A 15,483-nucleotide genomic window follows, 5' to 3' on the forward strand; every position below is an offset into this window, starting at 1 on the left:
ATTACATATAATTGATAAATTGAAGATATGGCAAAGTTTCTTGTATGATGAAGAGATTGGTGAGGATGGATTGGTTATATTTAGATAGATTATATTAGCTTATATTTGATTATCTTTTTATGAGTTAAAGTATGTTTATATTAGATTAGTTTACAATGGGTAGTTTTATATAGACTTGGGAAGATGAATGTTTAATCCTATAATCAGTTCTGGGAAGTCCGGGGGGGTTAGGTGGGGATGGGGGTGGGAGGGAGTATAGAAATAGAGTTACTAGTATTGACTTAAGGGGAAGTAGGATATATTAAAATAATAATAGATTATTTATATGTATAACTGAGTTAATTATATTGAAATAATTTGAATTGTATAAATATGATTTTGTTTTGATTAATTGATGGCCTAGCCACCATGTTAAATAAAACTAATAAAAAATTTTGTTGGGAAAAAAAAAAAGAACTAACTTCAGCGTAAAGAAGAACAATCTGCTAATTTGGATATTATAATGTCCACAAATTTCCAAAAACACCAAGTAGGCTAACCCATATGAATGCTTAAGCAGGAAAGAGAACATATTGATAAAAATATAACTAAGAAAAAATGATTATAAGGCTGATGAATTTTCATATAAAATTGAGGAGAATTTGTTGAATGAACTCAATCACCTGAAAGCTAGACTATCCATACTGGCTGAAGTGCAATCTAGTGAACCAGGTTCTAAAAAAATCAGCTGTATCTGCTTCCAAAGAATTATACGATAGATAGGGATACCATTCTAATTGTGCCATAATAATTTATTGTTTAGAGAAATACATTGTACTAGCTTGCAAAAAGTGTGCCATAAATTTATGTCCAGAGCATGCAGGAAAATCTACCCCTTACTTTACCACACATGCCTAAATATGGAAAGGCATGTGTAGAATACAGATTTCTTGACTCTGAGAAAATAGATCTTTAACAGTGGATTATTCTTATACAATGATTACTTGTAAAGGGATTGTTTTTTTTAGTGAAGAAACAGAAATACTTAATCTGACTTTGCTGATTGGCATTCCTCAATTCATGATAATTCTTATTTGAAGATAATTTTTTGAAACCTAAGTATTGACAAAATAAACAGGGGCAGAGTGTATATCCTTTTTCTATAGTTCTGCTACAGGGAACCTGGACCTCCCTTTTTTTCACCTAACAAACCTACATTCATTAGTAAATAAAATGGATGAGCTGCTTCTTTTAAAGTGAAACTGTTATGCATTAAGCAATTATGTTATAAAAATGGTTAACTGATTCTTCTATTTGAATTATAGACTGACTGACTGTCTGTCTGTATAACTTTAAACCTTTGTTTTAGGTGGGAACGAGTACTTTAAACTGATTGGCTGCCGCCTAGTGGCGGTCTGTATAAATATAAGTCAAGCAGCTGCTAGAGTTTGCTTCTGTGAGAACTGAATAAAGAGCTGTTATTTCAACTCTGTGTCTTCAATGCCTCGCTGTTCCCACTACACAACAGAAACAATCCTGATTTTTCTAACTCAGCAGTTTTCTGCTTAATAGAAACTTGGCTCAATGAGACTATAGAGGAGAGTATATTACAGATTCCAGGGTTTCAGATTCAAAGGGCTGATAGAGTTACAGAGACATCCAGGAAAAAGAAAGGAGGGGGAATCTGCTTTTAACTGCTGGTGCACTAAAGAAATTTAGTGATGAGGATTTAGAGGCACTATTCATCAATTGTAAACTCTTTTATGCTCCATGAGTGTTCTCATTCATCTTGGTTGGGCTTTATATACCACCCCATGCTGCCCAGATACACTCAGCATGTCAGCTGTCTAACTAGAGGCAAAAACATATTAGATCATTGCTATTCCACATTAAAATTTGCTTATCGCTGCCTCTCAAGAGCAGCTGTGGGTCTCTCTGTTCATTGAACGATCCATCTCATCCCTGCCTATAGACAGAAACTTAAAATTGCAAAACCTATGGTCAAAATAGTGAAGTCTTGGACTGAGGAACCAAAATTAGAATTACAGGCTTGCTTTGATCGCATAGACTGGAGTATTTTTGAAGCTGCTTCAGCAGACTTAGATGAACTCACTGATATTGTGACATCATATGTTAGCTTTTATGAGGACAAGTGTGCCTATCAAGAGCTTGCACATATTTAATAATAATAAACATTGGTTCACAGATAAGCTCAAGCAGCTACATCATGCCAAAGAAGAGGCCCATAGGAAAGGAAATGGGATTTTATGGAATCAGGCCAGGAATGTATTAACAAGGGAGATCAAGGTAGCAAAGAGAAACTACTCCAAAAAGCTGAGGAATCAGTTCTCTGCTAATAACCAGCAAATGTGTGAGAAATCTGAAGAATACCATTGGCTACAGCAGACTTCCTTACTGAAGAGAATTGTCAACTGGCAGATGACCTGTAGATTTGAGAGGAGATCGCGTAGATTTGAGAGGGGATCACTGTCAACTATCACTACCTTTTTTTACCTCAGATATACCAACATTAGCCAAATCTTCTACACCTATCTTTATCCCTCTGGGCCCTCCACCTTGGATGATCTTAGAAAAAGATGTGTGAGGTCTATTTTGTGGTCAAAACACTAGACAAGCACAGACAGAGTAACTCCTCCTTGTTTGAAAACCTGTGCTGAACAACTGGCTCCAATCTTGACCCACTCTTTAATAAATCACTGGAGATGTATTATGCTCCTTCTTGCTTCAAACACTCCACTATCATCCCAGTTCCCAAGAAACCCTCTATCAGGGAGCTGAATTGACTGCAGACCGGTTGCTCTGGCATCTGTAGTTATGAAGATCTTTGAAAGGTTAGTGCTGGCCCATCTGAAAATCATCAGGGATCTGCTGTTAGACCTCTTGCAATTTGCTTACTGAGCAAATAGATCAGCAGATCATGCTGTCAAAATGGCACTGCACTACATCTTGGAAAATCTTAATCTCCAGGGACCTATGCATAGATCTTTTTTGTAGACTTCAATTCAGCATTCAATACATCATTCCAGAAATTCTTCGCTCTAAACTGATTCAGCTAGCTGTGCCTGTCCATACATGTAGGTAGATTACTAGCTTTTTGACAGAAAGAAAACAATAGGTGAAGCTTAGGAAAATCACATTGATCACTGGACAATTAACATAGGCATCCCTCAGGGCTGCATGCTATCTCAGTTGCTCTTCTCTCTGTGTACCAATGACTGCATTTCTAAGGATCCTTCTGTCAAAGTACTGAAATTTGCAGATGATAAAACAGTCATTGGTCTCATTCGAGATGGTGATGAGTCTGCATACAGATGAGAGGTTGAACAACTACCCTGTGATCCAGCCAGAACAATCTGGAGCTGAACATGCTTAAAACTGTAGAGATGAAAGTGGATTTTAGGAGGAGCCCTGCTATTCTACCACCTCTTCTACGAGGGCAATTAGAAAATAAACCTCCATTTGGCTATCAATGACAGACACTCACAGATACAGAACTTTTATTATACACATTAGAAAATTACATTACATTACATTACGTTTTGACATAATTGCCATTCAAATTGAGGCACTTGTCATAACGTCTTACAAGATTTGAAATTCCTTAGTAGTAGTCACTCGGTGCCAAATCTGGGCTATGGGGAAGGTGATCAAAAACATTCCAATAGATGTTCCATTGGGATGTTTTTGATCACCCTCCCCATAGCCCAGATTTGGCACTGAGCAACTACTACTAAGGAATTTCAAAGATGTTACGACGTGCCTTAATTTGAATGGCGATTATGTCAAAAAGTAATGTAGTGTAGTTTTCTAATGTGTATAATAAAAGTTCTGTGTCTGTGAGTGTCTGTCATTGATAACCAAATGGAGGTTTATTTCCGAATTGCCCTTGTATATTCAACAACCTGGTATCAGCAGTAGAATCCTTCATGTTTTTGGGTTCTATAATCTCCCAGGGTTTGAAAGGGATACCTAACATTAGAACTACCATTAAAAAGGCACAATGAAGAATATTTTTTTCCTGCGTCAACTTAGGAAGTTCAGACTTCTCCAGAAGCTATCGATACAGTTCTAAAAGAGGGCACAAAGGAATTACTGAGTCTGTCATTTGTACTTCTATAACTGTCTGATTTGGTACAGCAACTAAACCAGACAGGTACAGACTTCAACAGTTAGCTAGGACTGCAGAAATAATAATTGCAACCAGCCTGCCTTCCATCGAGGACCTGTATATTGCCTGGGTCAGAAGGAGGGCTGAGAAAATAACTATAGACCCCTCACATCCTGAATATATACTGTTACCTTTCCTTGGGATGCTGCTATAGGGCCTTACATGCCAAAACAACTAGACACAGAGACAGTTTTTCCCTCTTGCCATCACTATGCTGAAGACCTAATCCTCACAGTACTATCTTATCCCATGTTATATCATCATCATCATCATCATCATCATCATCATCATCATCTCTCTGGATACATTTACCTCTAATCTTTTTCTTGACTTCAGTGTGGTTGAAGTTCTCAGCTTCAAGGATACCCGAGTATTTGTAGTAATCTTCCTCATCCAGATTCTTATTGTTATTTTCGTAGGGTATCTTGATTCCTTCAGTTTTCACTATTTTCACTTGTTTGATAGTGAGTGTGGCACATTTGTCCAATCCAAACTCCATTGCAATATCTTGGCTATTTGTACAGACAGTGTTGTGCAGCGATTCTATTTCAGATGGTGTTTTTCCATACAGCTTCAGATCATCCATGTAAAGGAGGTGGGATAGTCTGACAGATATTTTTGATGTTTGATAGCCATGGCCTGAACTATTCAGTATTGTTTACAGAGGAAACAGTGCAATGACAAATAGTAGTGATAGTAGTGAATCTCCTTGAAATATTCCTCTCTTGATATTAACCTCTCCCAGTCTCTCACCACTGACCTGCAACTGTGTCTTCCATTGTGCCATCAATCTTTGCACAAAGTTTCTGATATTTCTACTGACTCCTGTTATTTCTAGGCACTTGATTATTCAGTCATGTGGCAGAGAATTAAATGTCTTTTTGTAGTCAATCCATGCTACATTTAGGTTGGTCTTCCTTCTCTTGAAGTTTTCCAAAGTTTTGCATCCCAGGTATTCAGTTATAACTGCAGCTGTGCTGTACATTAGTTGGTTTGTTTCTTGCAGTGACTTAGTGGTTATACTTGATATTGCAATCTTTTAATGCTTGCACTAGCTGTTTCTTTGGAATAAGCTTCAATGCAGACATCTTATTCTGATGTTTTTGTGCTACTCTAGATGCTCAGTTATTCTGAGCATCTAGAACAGAGGAGAGGGTGCCTGGTTTCCAAATGAAAACAGTTTTATATGTCTGCTGGATTCCTCTACTGACAACTCCCCCTGGTTTGCCTCTACATTCTGAGTTACTTCTGGCAAGGCTTTGATTTCTTTGCCCTGGTAAACCTTTGCAGTTCTTCCAATTCTGCTTCTATTCTATTCTATTCTATTCTATTCTATTCTATTCCATTCCACTCCATTCCATTCTTGTGATAGGCCAGGTGTGGTTGTGTCAAGTGACAGTCTTTTAATGGATCTTATGATGAGTCAGGTGTGAGTCTTCAGTTAGAGTCTTTTGATGGGGATACTACATCAGGTGAGGGTCATTGGGAGATGAAGTGCTGGTGGGGCCTTGTATTGGTTGGTTGAGGGTTGGTGCTTTCTCTGGTTGGCTGTGCAGTTGATTTGGATTCTGAGGAATTTGTAGGTTGGTTGTAGGTCAATGTGTCTTTTGATGGAATTGCTTGTGGAGTTCCAAGTTTCAATGAACTCATAAGCATGACAGGTGGTAGCGTGGCTGATGATTTTTGTGTTGCTCCAATCAAACTGGTGCTGTTTGGTGTCAGTGTGGGTAGAGGCTAAGGATTTAGGATTGTGACATTGCTAGCCAGTGTTTGTGGATCCTGGTTTTTAATTTATGTGATGTTTGTGACATATAGAATTGGTTGCAATTGTTACAATTGATTTTGTAGATTACATTGTTCCTTCTGCATCTTGTTTTTGGTTCTGGATAATTCCTCGTGGAGTGTGACTGTGGGTTTGTGTGCTATTGCTATTTCTAGGGTTTTTGAGAATTCTGGCTATCATTTCTAACACCCATTTTGTGTATATTATGGTAAGGTTAGTTTTTGTGTGGTGGTTGGCTGTGTGATGTGTTATGGTTCGGGTGCTGTATGTCAGAATACAAAGTTTTTTGCATAGCCATTATGGAGAAAGACATCAATTAGCTATTTCTCTTCCACTTTTCTTAGTGTTGTGGTGCTGCAATGTGTCCTGGCCCTTCTGAAGAGGGTCTGGACACAGCTTCTTTTGTGTGTGGTGGGGTAGTTGCTTCCAAAGCTGAGGATCTGGTCCATGTGGGTGGGTTTGCAGTAAACGTGGGTTTCCAGATCTCCATTCTCTAGTCTCCTTATGTTGATGTTGTCTGTTGTCTGTTTCCTTTTTGCATGTGAATTTGATCCCAAGGAATATGTTATTGAGTAGGTAGTGTGTTTCTTCAATTTGGGAGCATTTAATGATGACAAATGTGTCATTGACATAGCATGTCCAGAATTTTGGTTGGATAGTCGGGAGAGCAATGGATTCGAGTTGTTGCATGACTACGTCTGCTATTAGGCCTGAGGTGGGTGATCCCATCAAGTTGCCTTGTACTTGCTTGTAGATTTTCCCATTGAACTTAAAGTATGTGTTGCGGCGTAGATCCAGGAATTTCATGATGGTTTCTGTGGATATGGAGTGTTCTGTGGTGGTATCATCTTTGTGGGTATGGTGTTTAGTGAGTAGGTGGTGTATGGTTTGTTTACCATGATTTCTTCGTTGTGTTTCTATTCTATTCTATTCTATTCTATTCTATTCTATTCTATTCTATTCTATTCTATTCTAAAATATTTTCATTTTAATATCTTATTTCTATGCAAAAGAAAATCAGTCCAGGTCTGTCGTGTTTGCCTAAATTGCTATAGAAATGTGTTATTTGCTCATGGGTTCCATTAGAAATTTAATTCTAGCAAGTTTACTTAACTCCTATTAAGCTTTGAATTGAATAATTTTCCTGTTGAGAAAAGTTTGTTGAAACTCATTAAGCTCCTGTGTCAAAATAGCCCTTTTAAATTAAATATAGCAATACAGGGTAGCTGATTAAAGATATTCTGACATCTAGTTATTCTAGATTTTATTTTATTTAGCTTATATTGAATGATCTTGAAAGTATCATAATTGACACTGATAATATCTGTTCTGGTTATTCCTTTTGTAGATTATATACCTTGTTCCAGTGGTGGGATTCAGCCAGTTTAAACCAGTTTGGCAGAATCGGTAGCTAATTTTTTGTTGCCCAGGCCCAGAATGGATTTCTGGAAGCAGCATCCACACAGAGAATCAGTTGTTCACATATTTGAATCCCAACACTGCCTTGTTCATATTTAGTTGTTGACTTTAACAGTTTGTTCCAATTTGCAGCACATTTTATATAAAGAATCTATAAAACTTAAAACCTGAAAATTGCTTTTTCCTTGAATAGTTACTACTAAATATATGTAAAATATATTAGATTAGTAACAAAACCTCCTCAAAGATATAATTTCTGGAACATATCCTTTTTATTATCCTAGTATTTCCCAAATTTACTTTATTTAAAAGTATAGGTTAAAAAACATTAGACTGATCCAAGCAAAAGCAAATCCTTTATAAGTAAGGATAAGTATAAAGGTGAAAAAACCTGAAGTATTAAATAGATCTGACTTATCTCTACTTACTTAGCATAGAGTTATAAAGAAATCCATATTAGATTCCCATAGCATTCTATCTTTTTCATTTCCTTATTTTGTTTACCGAATAAAAATTAAATTGTAGCAAACAATAGAAATATCAACATCTCTTTCTTCCATCCACACTTTGTACTAAGACATCATGTAGTTTGCTTGATTTGGATTAGCATAGCCTGCCTCAGCAAAGTGTGGTTGTTCAACAATTTTTGACTAAAGGAATTGTGGAATAATATGATTTATGAGCCTAGTCATATATAAGCTGAATGCATTTACACTAAATTCATAGAAGTGATAGTTCTTGTGAATGAAGGTAAATAATTGTATATATACCATGATGACCCAGAAAACTATGTTTATAAAATAGGTGAAGATAACACAAAGGAAAACTTTGCATGGCTAATAAGGTTGTGTAACATATTTTAATAGTATTAATATCTATTTTTAATAAACTTTTATCTGAATTTAAAGTGGTATGTTATTTTTTTATTTTCATTCTAAAGCAGGGATTGAAAGCTATTGCAAAGTCTGGCTAATATTGATCATTCTTATCTGTATCCTCATTTTAAAAAGAATCTGATTTGCTACTGTATTTATGAGAAGTTCTTTGTTAAATGAACAGTACAGTAAGAGCTGATCAACTTGCTAGGATAGCTAGTGAAACTTGTTTTATGTAAGTGCTCTCATCCTGTAATTTTTTGCCCAAGCTGTTTACATTTGTTTGTGTAGCCCAGGGGTTCTCAATTTTTACTTCATCCATCGACCTGTTTTAAATATCTTTTGTGGCCACGGACCATGACTACAGACCACCAAGACTTAACTCAAGATTTAAATCATAACAATTCTTCAAGCCTTCACAGACTCTCTGTGATGACATTGAGCCCCCCAGGGGTCCGCAGACCACAGGTTGAGAGCCACTGATGTAGGATGTTCAGAAACATTATATAACAACAAAGTTCATATTTTGATCTCTGAACTTAAAATAAAATATTGTCAATTCATCCTATATAAATTTAATTTCTTCCATAATATATTCCTCATGGAAGAGAGTAATAGTAACCTATTTATAGTCATATCTGACAGCATATATTTTCTATACTTTGCTTTTCCGCACTGAAAATTAAAGACATGACTCCACCACTGTTAAGGCAAAAATGATGCCTGAATGGATATATAGTCATTCTTCATAAACTGTAACATATACACTTTTAAAATTTAAGTTTATAGTTTTATTTGAATTTCTTAATTGATTACTTTGTTAGGATTGTGTCTTAACTGGTTTTATAGTTTTAATTATTATTTATTTATTTATTAGATTTTTGTATTTTTGAAATATTATTGTATAACCATCTGTTATGATTAGTTATCCCTCACTTTCTATTTTTTTAGTTGGTACATTTTATGGAAAAGAATCTTAATAAAATAGAAATAATAATAGAAATATCAAAATATATTTATCATTTCAGACAACATTACAAGATCTGGAACAAAGGCGCCCACAGCTGGAAGAATTAATAACAGCAGCCCAGAATCTGAAAAATAAAACTAGCAATCAAGAGGCTCGAACAGTCATCACTGATCAAAGTAATGCATTTTTGTATTTAATATTTTAAAAGTATAAAAATCCTGAATTGTATCTAAACATTAAGTAAATGTTTTACTGTATATGTTATAACAACTCTTCTGCTTTCCATAAAAAAAACTCTTACAGAAATTGGGAGATACTCAAAAAGCATTGAAATGTGTATCTTAATAATGATGATGATGATGATGATGATGATGATGATGATGATGATGATGATGATGATGATGATAAAGTTGGAAGGGACCTTGGAGGTCATCTAGTCCAACCCCCTGCTCAGGCAGGAAACCTATACCATTTTGGCCAAATGACTGTCCAGTCTCTTCATAAAAACTTCCAGTGTTGGAGCATTCACCGCTTCTGGAGGCAGGTTGTTCCATTGGTTAATTGTTCTAACTGTCAGGAAATTTCTCCTTAGTTCTAAGTTGCTTCTCTCAGTTTCAATCCGTTGCTTCTTGTCCTGCCTTCAGGCGCCTTGGAGAATAGCTTGACTCCCTCTTCTTTATGGCAGCCCCTGAGATATTGGAACACTGCTATCATGTCCCCCCTCGTCCTTCTCTTCGTTAAACTAGACATACCCAATTCCAGCAACCGTTCCTTATATGCTTCAGCCTCCAGTCCCCTAATCATCTTTGTTGCTCTTCTCTGTACTCTTTCTAGAGTCTCAACATCTTTCTTACATCGTGGTGACTAAAACTGGATGCAGTATTCCAAGTGTGGCCTTACCAAGGCATCATTCCTCCTTCAGAGGAATGATGATATTGTTGGTGAAGTTGTGAAAATTACAGATAGGTTGCTCCCCTGGCGTTCTGCCTGACCTGCGGCAATGTTCTTCATGCTGCAAATGCTTCCTGAAAGTACCCTGCTGGCCCAAAACTTTTGGGACTGAAATTGGTTTAAAATATGTGTAAATTCAATTTAATATGCTTAAAAAAAACCTTTTGTGCAATTTTCAGTTCTATAATAAGTTTAAAATGAATGGTACCCAAGATGCTGCATAAACAAGAACATTCTTTATATAGGGGCTCTGAAAACCAATTGTAGTTTTGCATTAAGTTATATTGTCCCTCAGGTGTAACTATGTACTGCTAAAGCAGTTAGGTGAATGCAAGTAACACTGTGCGGGGAGGTAGGCTTTTGGCATAATCACTTTCTTGACTCTTCTATGAAAGCACAGTAAGATCTTTTAATGAAAATAACATTATTATTGGGATTGCTTTTGTTACTATTTAAAAAATATTAGATGACTTTCTCCCAAAACAACTTGAGATTGCTATTTTTACCAATGTGCTAGAAGATATCATGTTTCCCTGAATGTTAGATGTTGTCTTCAAGTAAAACTTTAGACTAGAAATCATGGGAAATTGTTGTTTCTTTGCTCAATGAATATAATATGGAAGTCATATACTTCCTATCTTTGCTTTCTCCTTCTCCTCCTCCTCCTCCTCCTCCTTTCCTTTTTTCCTTTTGTTTCTTTTTTTCCTAAAGCAGTGTTGATTAATGTCTTATGGTTTTAGGATAAGTGCAGTTCCTCATAAAGGCATAAAGGCACAAACTCATTTCTGCATGATGATCTATTGGTGATTACTTATAAATATAGTTATTTATATTAACTAATGACTTTTCCTCAGATGCCAGTAACTATAAGAATTAAAGAATTTTAAAACTACTTGAAAGTATTGTAACTAGACAAATGACTGACAATCAAATAAGCATGTCAGAGATTTCCTACATATTGTACATTAGTGCAACTAGTGTACAGCAGAGCTAGTCTTTTCTTGAATGCCTACTATATACCCATGTGAATATATAGTATTGTGTGTATGTATATATTATATGTAGTACATATAGAAACTATTAAAAAATCATTCTTGATTTTATACATACTCACTTTCACAATAATTACAAGACTGCCTGACCATATCTATCATTTTATGTCTTTTAACTTCTTTCAGACTGTGATCTTAATGTACAATTTATGTTACTATGGCTCACATTGCTGCGTCCCTAAAGTTTGCAAAGCAGCTTGTAAAATTTGTCAAAAAGTGACCAGTATTAACAGTTAAACATACACCAAACAAAATCTACATTTATATCTTACTGTTGTCTATTATACTTAAACTTTCAATTACCTTGTTTAGCAGACTATTTGTTATAATATATTAGCAGAATTTTTAAAATATTTTACTAATTTCATTTCAGTCTTTCTAGCATACAATTAAATTTATTAGTTTGTCTTATGTCGTAATCATCTTGTATAATTTTAATAGTAATAATAATCATAATTCTCTTGGTACTTGGTACTTCTTCCTAGATTTAACTTCTAGAAAATTTTAAGTTCAGTGCTATAAATTTAAATCCTTTTAGTTACCATGCTCATGTTCTTCATATATCTGGGAGAATTAATAAACTTATAATTTTAAATGTTATCTTATCCCAGACTGACATAAAATAAATATGAATTTATTTATATGTTTTATTTTTATTTTATTTATATGTTTTATTGTTTTATTTTCAAGGATTTCGATGCAACATATATAGTTCTTTTTGCTTTTATATTAGCTTCATGTCAACCTTATGAGAAAGGTTAAGCTGAGAAATGGCAATTGATAAAAGCTCCTCAGCCCACCTCACTGACTGTAAAAGTTTGAATCTGCATTTCAACATTCTATTTAAATCTGTAATTTTTACATTTATGGGCTGTTGTGAATGTTTTAAGCATTTTTAAAAATATCAGTTGATAGTCCTTGATCTGATTATTCCATTTACATGTGGAATATCTTTCACTTGCAGATGCTTTTTTTTTTTTTAAATTAACATGTATGTACTTGAAGCATACAGCATCCAGCAAAACATAACAACTGCATACAACCTACATACCATTGCTTATTCACCAATGATTTATGAACAAACATTCTGGCATATTTTTCTTCTATTATTTTTACCTCATATTAGATTTCCAGGAAAAAATGTAAATCTATATAAATATTTCTGAAAATATAAAATTTGTGACATAGTAGGAGAAAAATAGGAGCAAAAGTATGACAATGCTTCATCATGTAGGTTTATAACATGATAAATTGCTCTAACTCGGAAAATACACTGTAGATATGAATGTGTAGCAAAGAACAATGGGTTTTGTTGCAGTGAAAAGCCTTCAATGTATTGCATCCATGCTTTATTAAACAAGGAATAAATTCTAGATATTTCTAATCTTAAATTGCACAATACTTTTGGATTGGAAGGTATAAAAGTCTTTTAAGTTTCTCAACAGATCTGTTTTTTAAAAAATGATAATAACATTGTTTGTATTCAGATTAAATGGAACAGCATTTCATTCTTTTTATGTCCTTTCTGGAAAAATGTTCTTGAAATTGTTGGAGCAATGATTAAAGATTTCTTCATCCATGAACAACAGCTACATTCCTAATTAAAAACTTGTTCCCCCCAAATAGCTTGTTTAAGAATATAGCCAAAGTTCAAGTAAAATGCTGGACTAGAAATAAACAATTACATACATCATCACTCTTGATTAATAACCATAATATGAAAAGTAGGCAAAAATTAATGAGTTGTTTCGTATAAAAGTATTTTAAAAAATGTACAGAAGTGTATATTTTCATACTTGCTAACTTTGGATAGCTAATTCATATTAATCTTTTATCTAATGTGCTTGATTTTTATCAAATCAGAAATAACCCAGTATTTAGAAAGCACATAGAAAGAACACACTTAGATTTGTTGCTTTATTGTTGCAACAAAATATATAGAAAATCCATCTGCTGACATACACAAAATTCAAGGCTTACAACTGTATCTATACTCCAGGATTCAGATATGGATTGTTTAAAATTCCATTTCTATCATACATACTTTTTGCTATGCAGATTGTGTCTTTGAACAAAATTGTTTCTTTGAAAACAATTGTGTCATAATTGTGTCAGTAATTTTCTTGCACACAGACTCAGATGTACCCAGGATAAACCTAGGAAGTCAAGAGCAATATATTTGAGAGCAGAACGATATGAACTAGGCTTGGAAATTTTTCTTAAGAAAGAGATTCCAACCTTTTTTTTATTTCTAACCTATACACACTGCAATATTTGTAATACCTTATGTCTTCATAGAATCATAGAATGGACAAGAAGGATGACATTTGGGAAATCATACAGTCCAACTCCATTACTAGTGCCAAATTCACTATGGAAATGATGCTCTTCCACTTAGCCTTTGCTAAAATGTCTCCAATGTTTCCATAGCTCTTCTTTCTGATGTCTGTAGAAAATTTGTTTAATCCTAATTTACATCTACAGCTATTTCTCTTATCTTCTGGTTCAGCACTGAACAAATAATATACTGGGTCAACTGAATAAAAGTTCATAAGGCAAAAATGTTACTGATGACTACTACTGCTTAAACGCATATACAATGTAAAAAATGGTTAAGTGCAGAATTGGAGACCTTCTTTCATTCAATGAAAGCAATTCAGATTCAGCTTCTCTCCTTCCAGCTGAATACAACTGATATGATTATTATACAGTAAATTCACTGAGTGCTCCATTATGCATTCTCAGCCAATCTACTCACAGACTTATTTCTGTGGTTATAAGATTTCTGTATAAGATTCTTTGAATTCCTAGAGCATAAGTGTCAAGCTCGCTGTGTCACATGATGTGTTGCGACGTATCACGATTTTTTTCGCATTGCCAGAGCTGGGGGGGTGCAGACTCCGCATGATGCAACAGGCCCACAGGCCAGCAGTTTGACACTCCTGTCCTAGAGGAAAGGTAGGATATCTAATATAGCAACCAAAACTGGGACTGGCAATTCCATCACTAAGCACTATGAATCTAAGCAGAAAATTACCTGACAAACATACCATGTCACATCCCATTTGGTTTGCAAGCAAGTCACACTGGCTGTTAAATATGACATCACATGACCACAATTTGTGATTTTACTTCCAAATTCTCTGTTCACTATGCTTATTGGAAGCCAGTTGTAAAGCACAAGAATGGTGATCATGCCATTGCGACACACTGCAATGATTATAAATACATACCAGTTGTGAAGTGTCTTAATGACTATCGGGACTATGGGGCAGTGTAATGGTCATAAATGTGAGGACTGGTTACAATGCTAATTTGTTATACCATTGTAACTTTGAATAATCATTAAATAATGCAGTCTGTAAGCAAGGACTTATAGGACTTAAATAAATGTAATGTCATAATGCAGAAAACTTGTTGCTCTTACTAGTAAACATGATTGGCATTGAAGTTTTAGTTTTTAATATGTGAAAATCATTTTCTAGCCTCTTCATAATTTTAAGAGTTTGATTTATTAAGTTTTATTAACATTTTCTTTAAGAAAGAGGTGGGTTATTTGCATGTTTTCTATTTTAAAAAATGAATATATATTTCTAATGGTCATTAAAATACTAAGAACTTACTACTAAATTTGACGAAAATTGCCTTCGTTTGTTTTAGAAGAAGTTGGCAATTGAAAAACTTATAAGATAAAATTACATTAATTAAATAATAACAGTATAGAAATGTGCTGATTACACACTCTTTTCTATATTTTTAACAGCTGTAGGAAAACAAAGAAAAAAACCAGTGCTTACAGGAAATCCTAATTCCTCAGAGTTTTCCAAAATGAATCCTTTATTTCCATTTGGTTGACATGGAAATTACCTGAAGGCTGAAAAGTCATGTCACAACCTTAGTAATAGATTCTCATTCTATATCAGGGGTGTCAAACTGCCGGCCCATGGACCCGATGCATCATGCCAAAATCACACCCATCCCATTGCCGACAATGGAGAAAAAAATCACGATACGTCGCGACATGTCACGTGATGTTGCAAGTTTGACACCCCTGTTCTATATACTCTGTTATCTGTTTTTTTGTTATTAATATACTTTTTTTTACAAAATGCATGGCACCCTACAGTTTTTTTTTACTGTATCTTATGATTAGATTTTGTTCTTAGGGTCTCAGAGGGATTTATTTCCAATGCTTATCAGATTTTAATTATTTATTTTTATTTTTATTTATTTTATTCAATTTTTATCCCGCCCTTCTCCTTACC

At 34.6% G+C, this 15,483-nt stretch overlaps 1 protein-coding gene across 1 annotated transcript in view; it reads left to right on the forward strand.

The window, feature by feature from the left end:
• The window catches only part of LOC107284427 (dystrophin), a gene marked incomplete at its 5' end in the record, with an annotated part of 141,066 nt that overhangs the window by 55,937 nt on the left and 69,646 nt on the right, over positions 1-15,483 (forward strand). Inside the window, one exon of the mRNA XM_015812483.1 lies at positions 9,274-9,391. Coding sequence (XP_015667969.1) covers positions 9,274-9,391 — 118 coding nt within the window. The remainder of the gene's footprint in view (positions 1-9,273; positions 9,392-15,483) is intronic.

Source organism: Protobothrops mucrosquamatus, unplaced genomic scaffold, assembly GCF_001527695.2.
Source record: "Protobothrops mucrosquamatus isolate PMUCROS unplaced genomic scaffold, P.Mucros_1.0 scaffold88, whole genome shotgun sequence".
NCBI lineage: Eukaryota > Metazoa > Chordata > Lepidosauria > Squamata > Viperidae > Protobothrops > Protobothrops mucrosquamatus.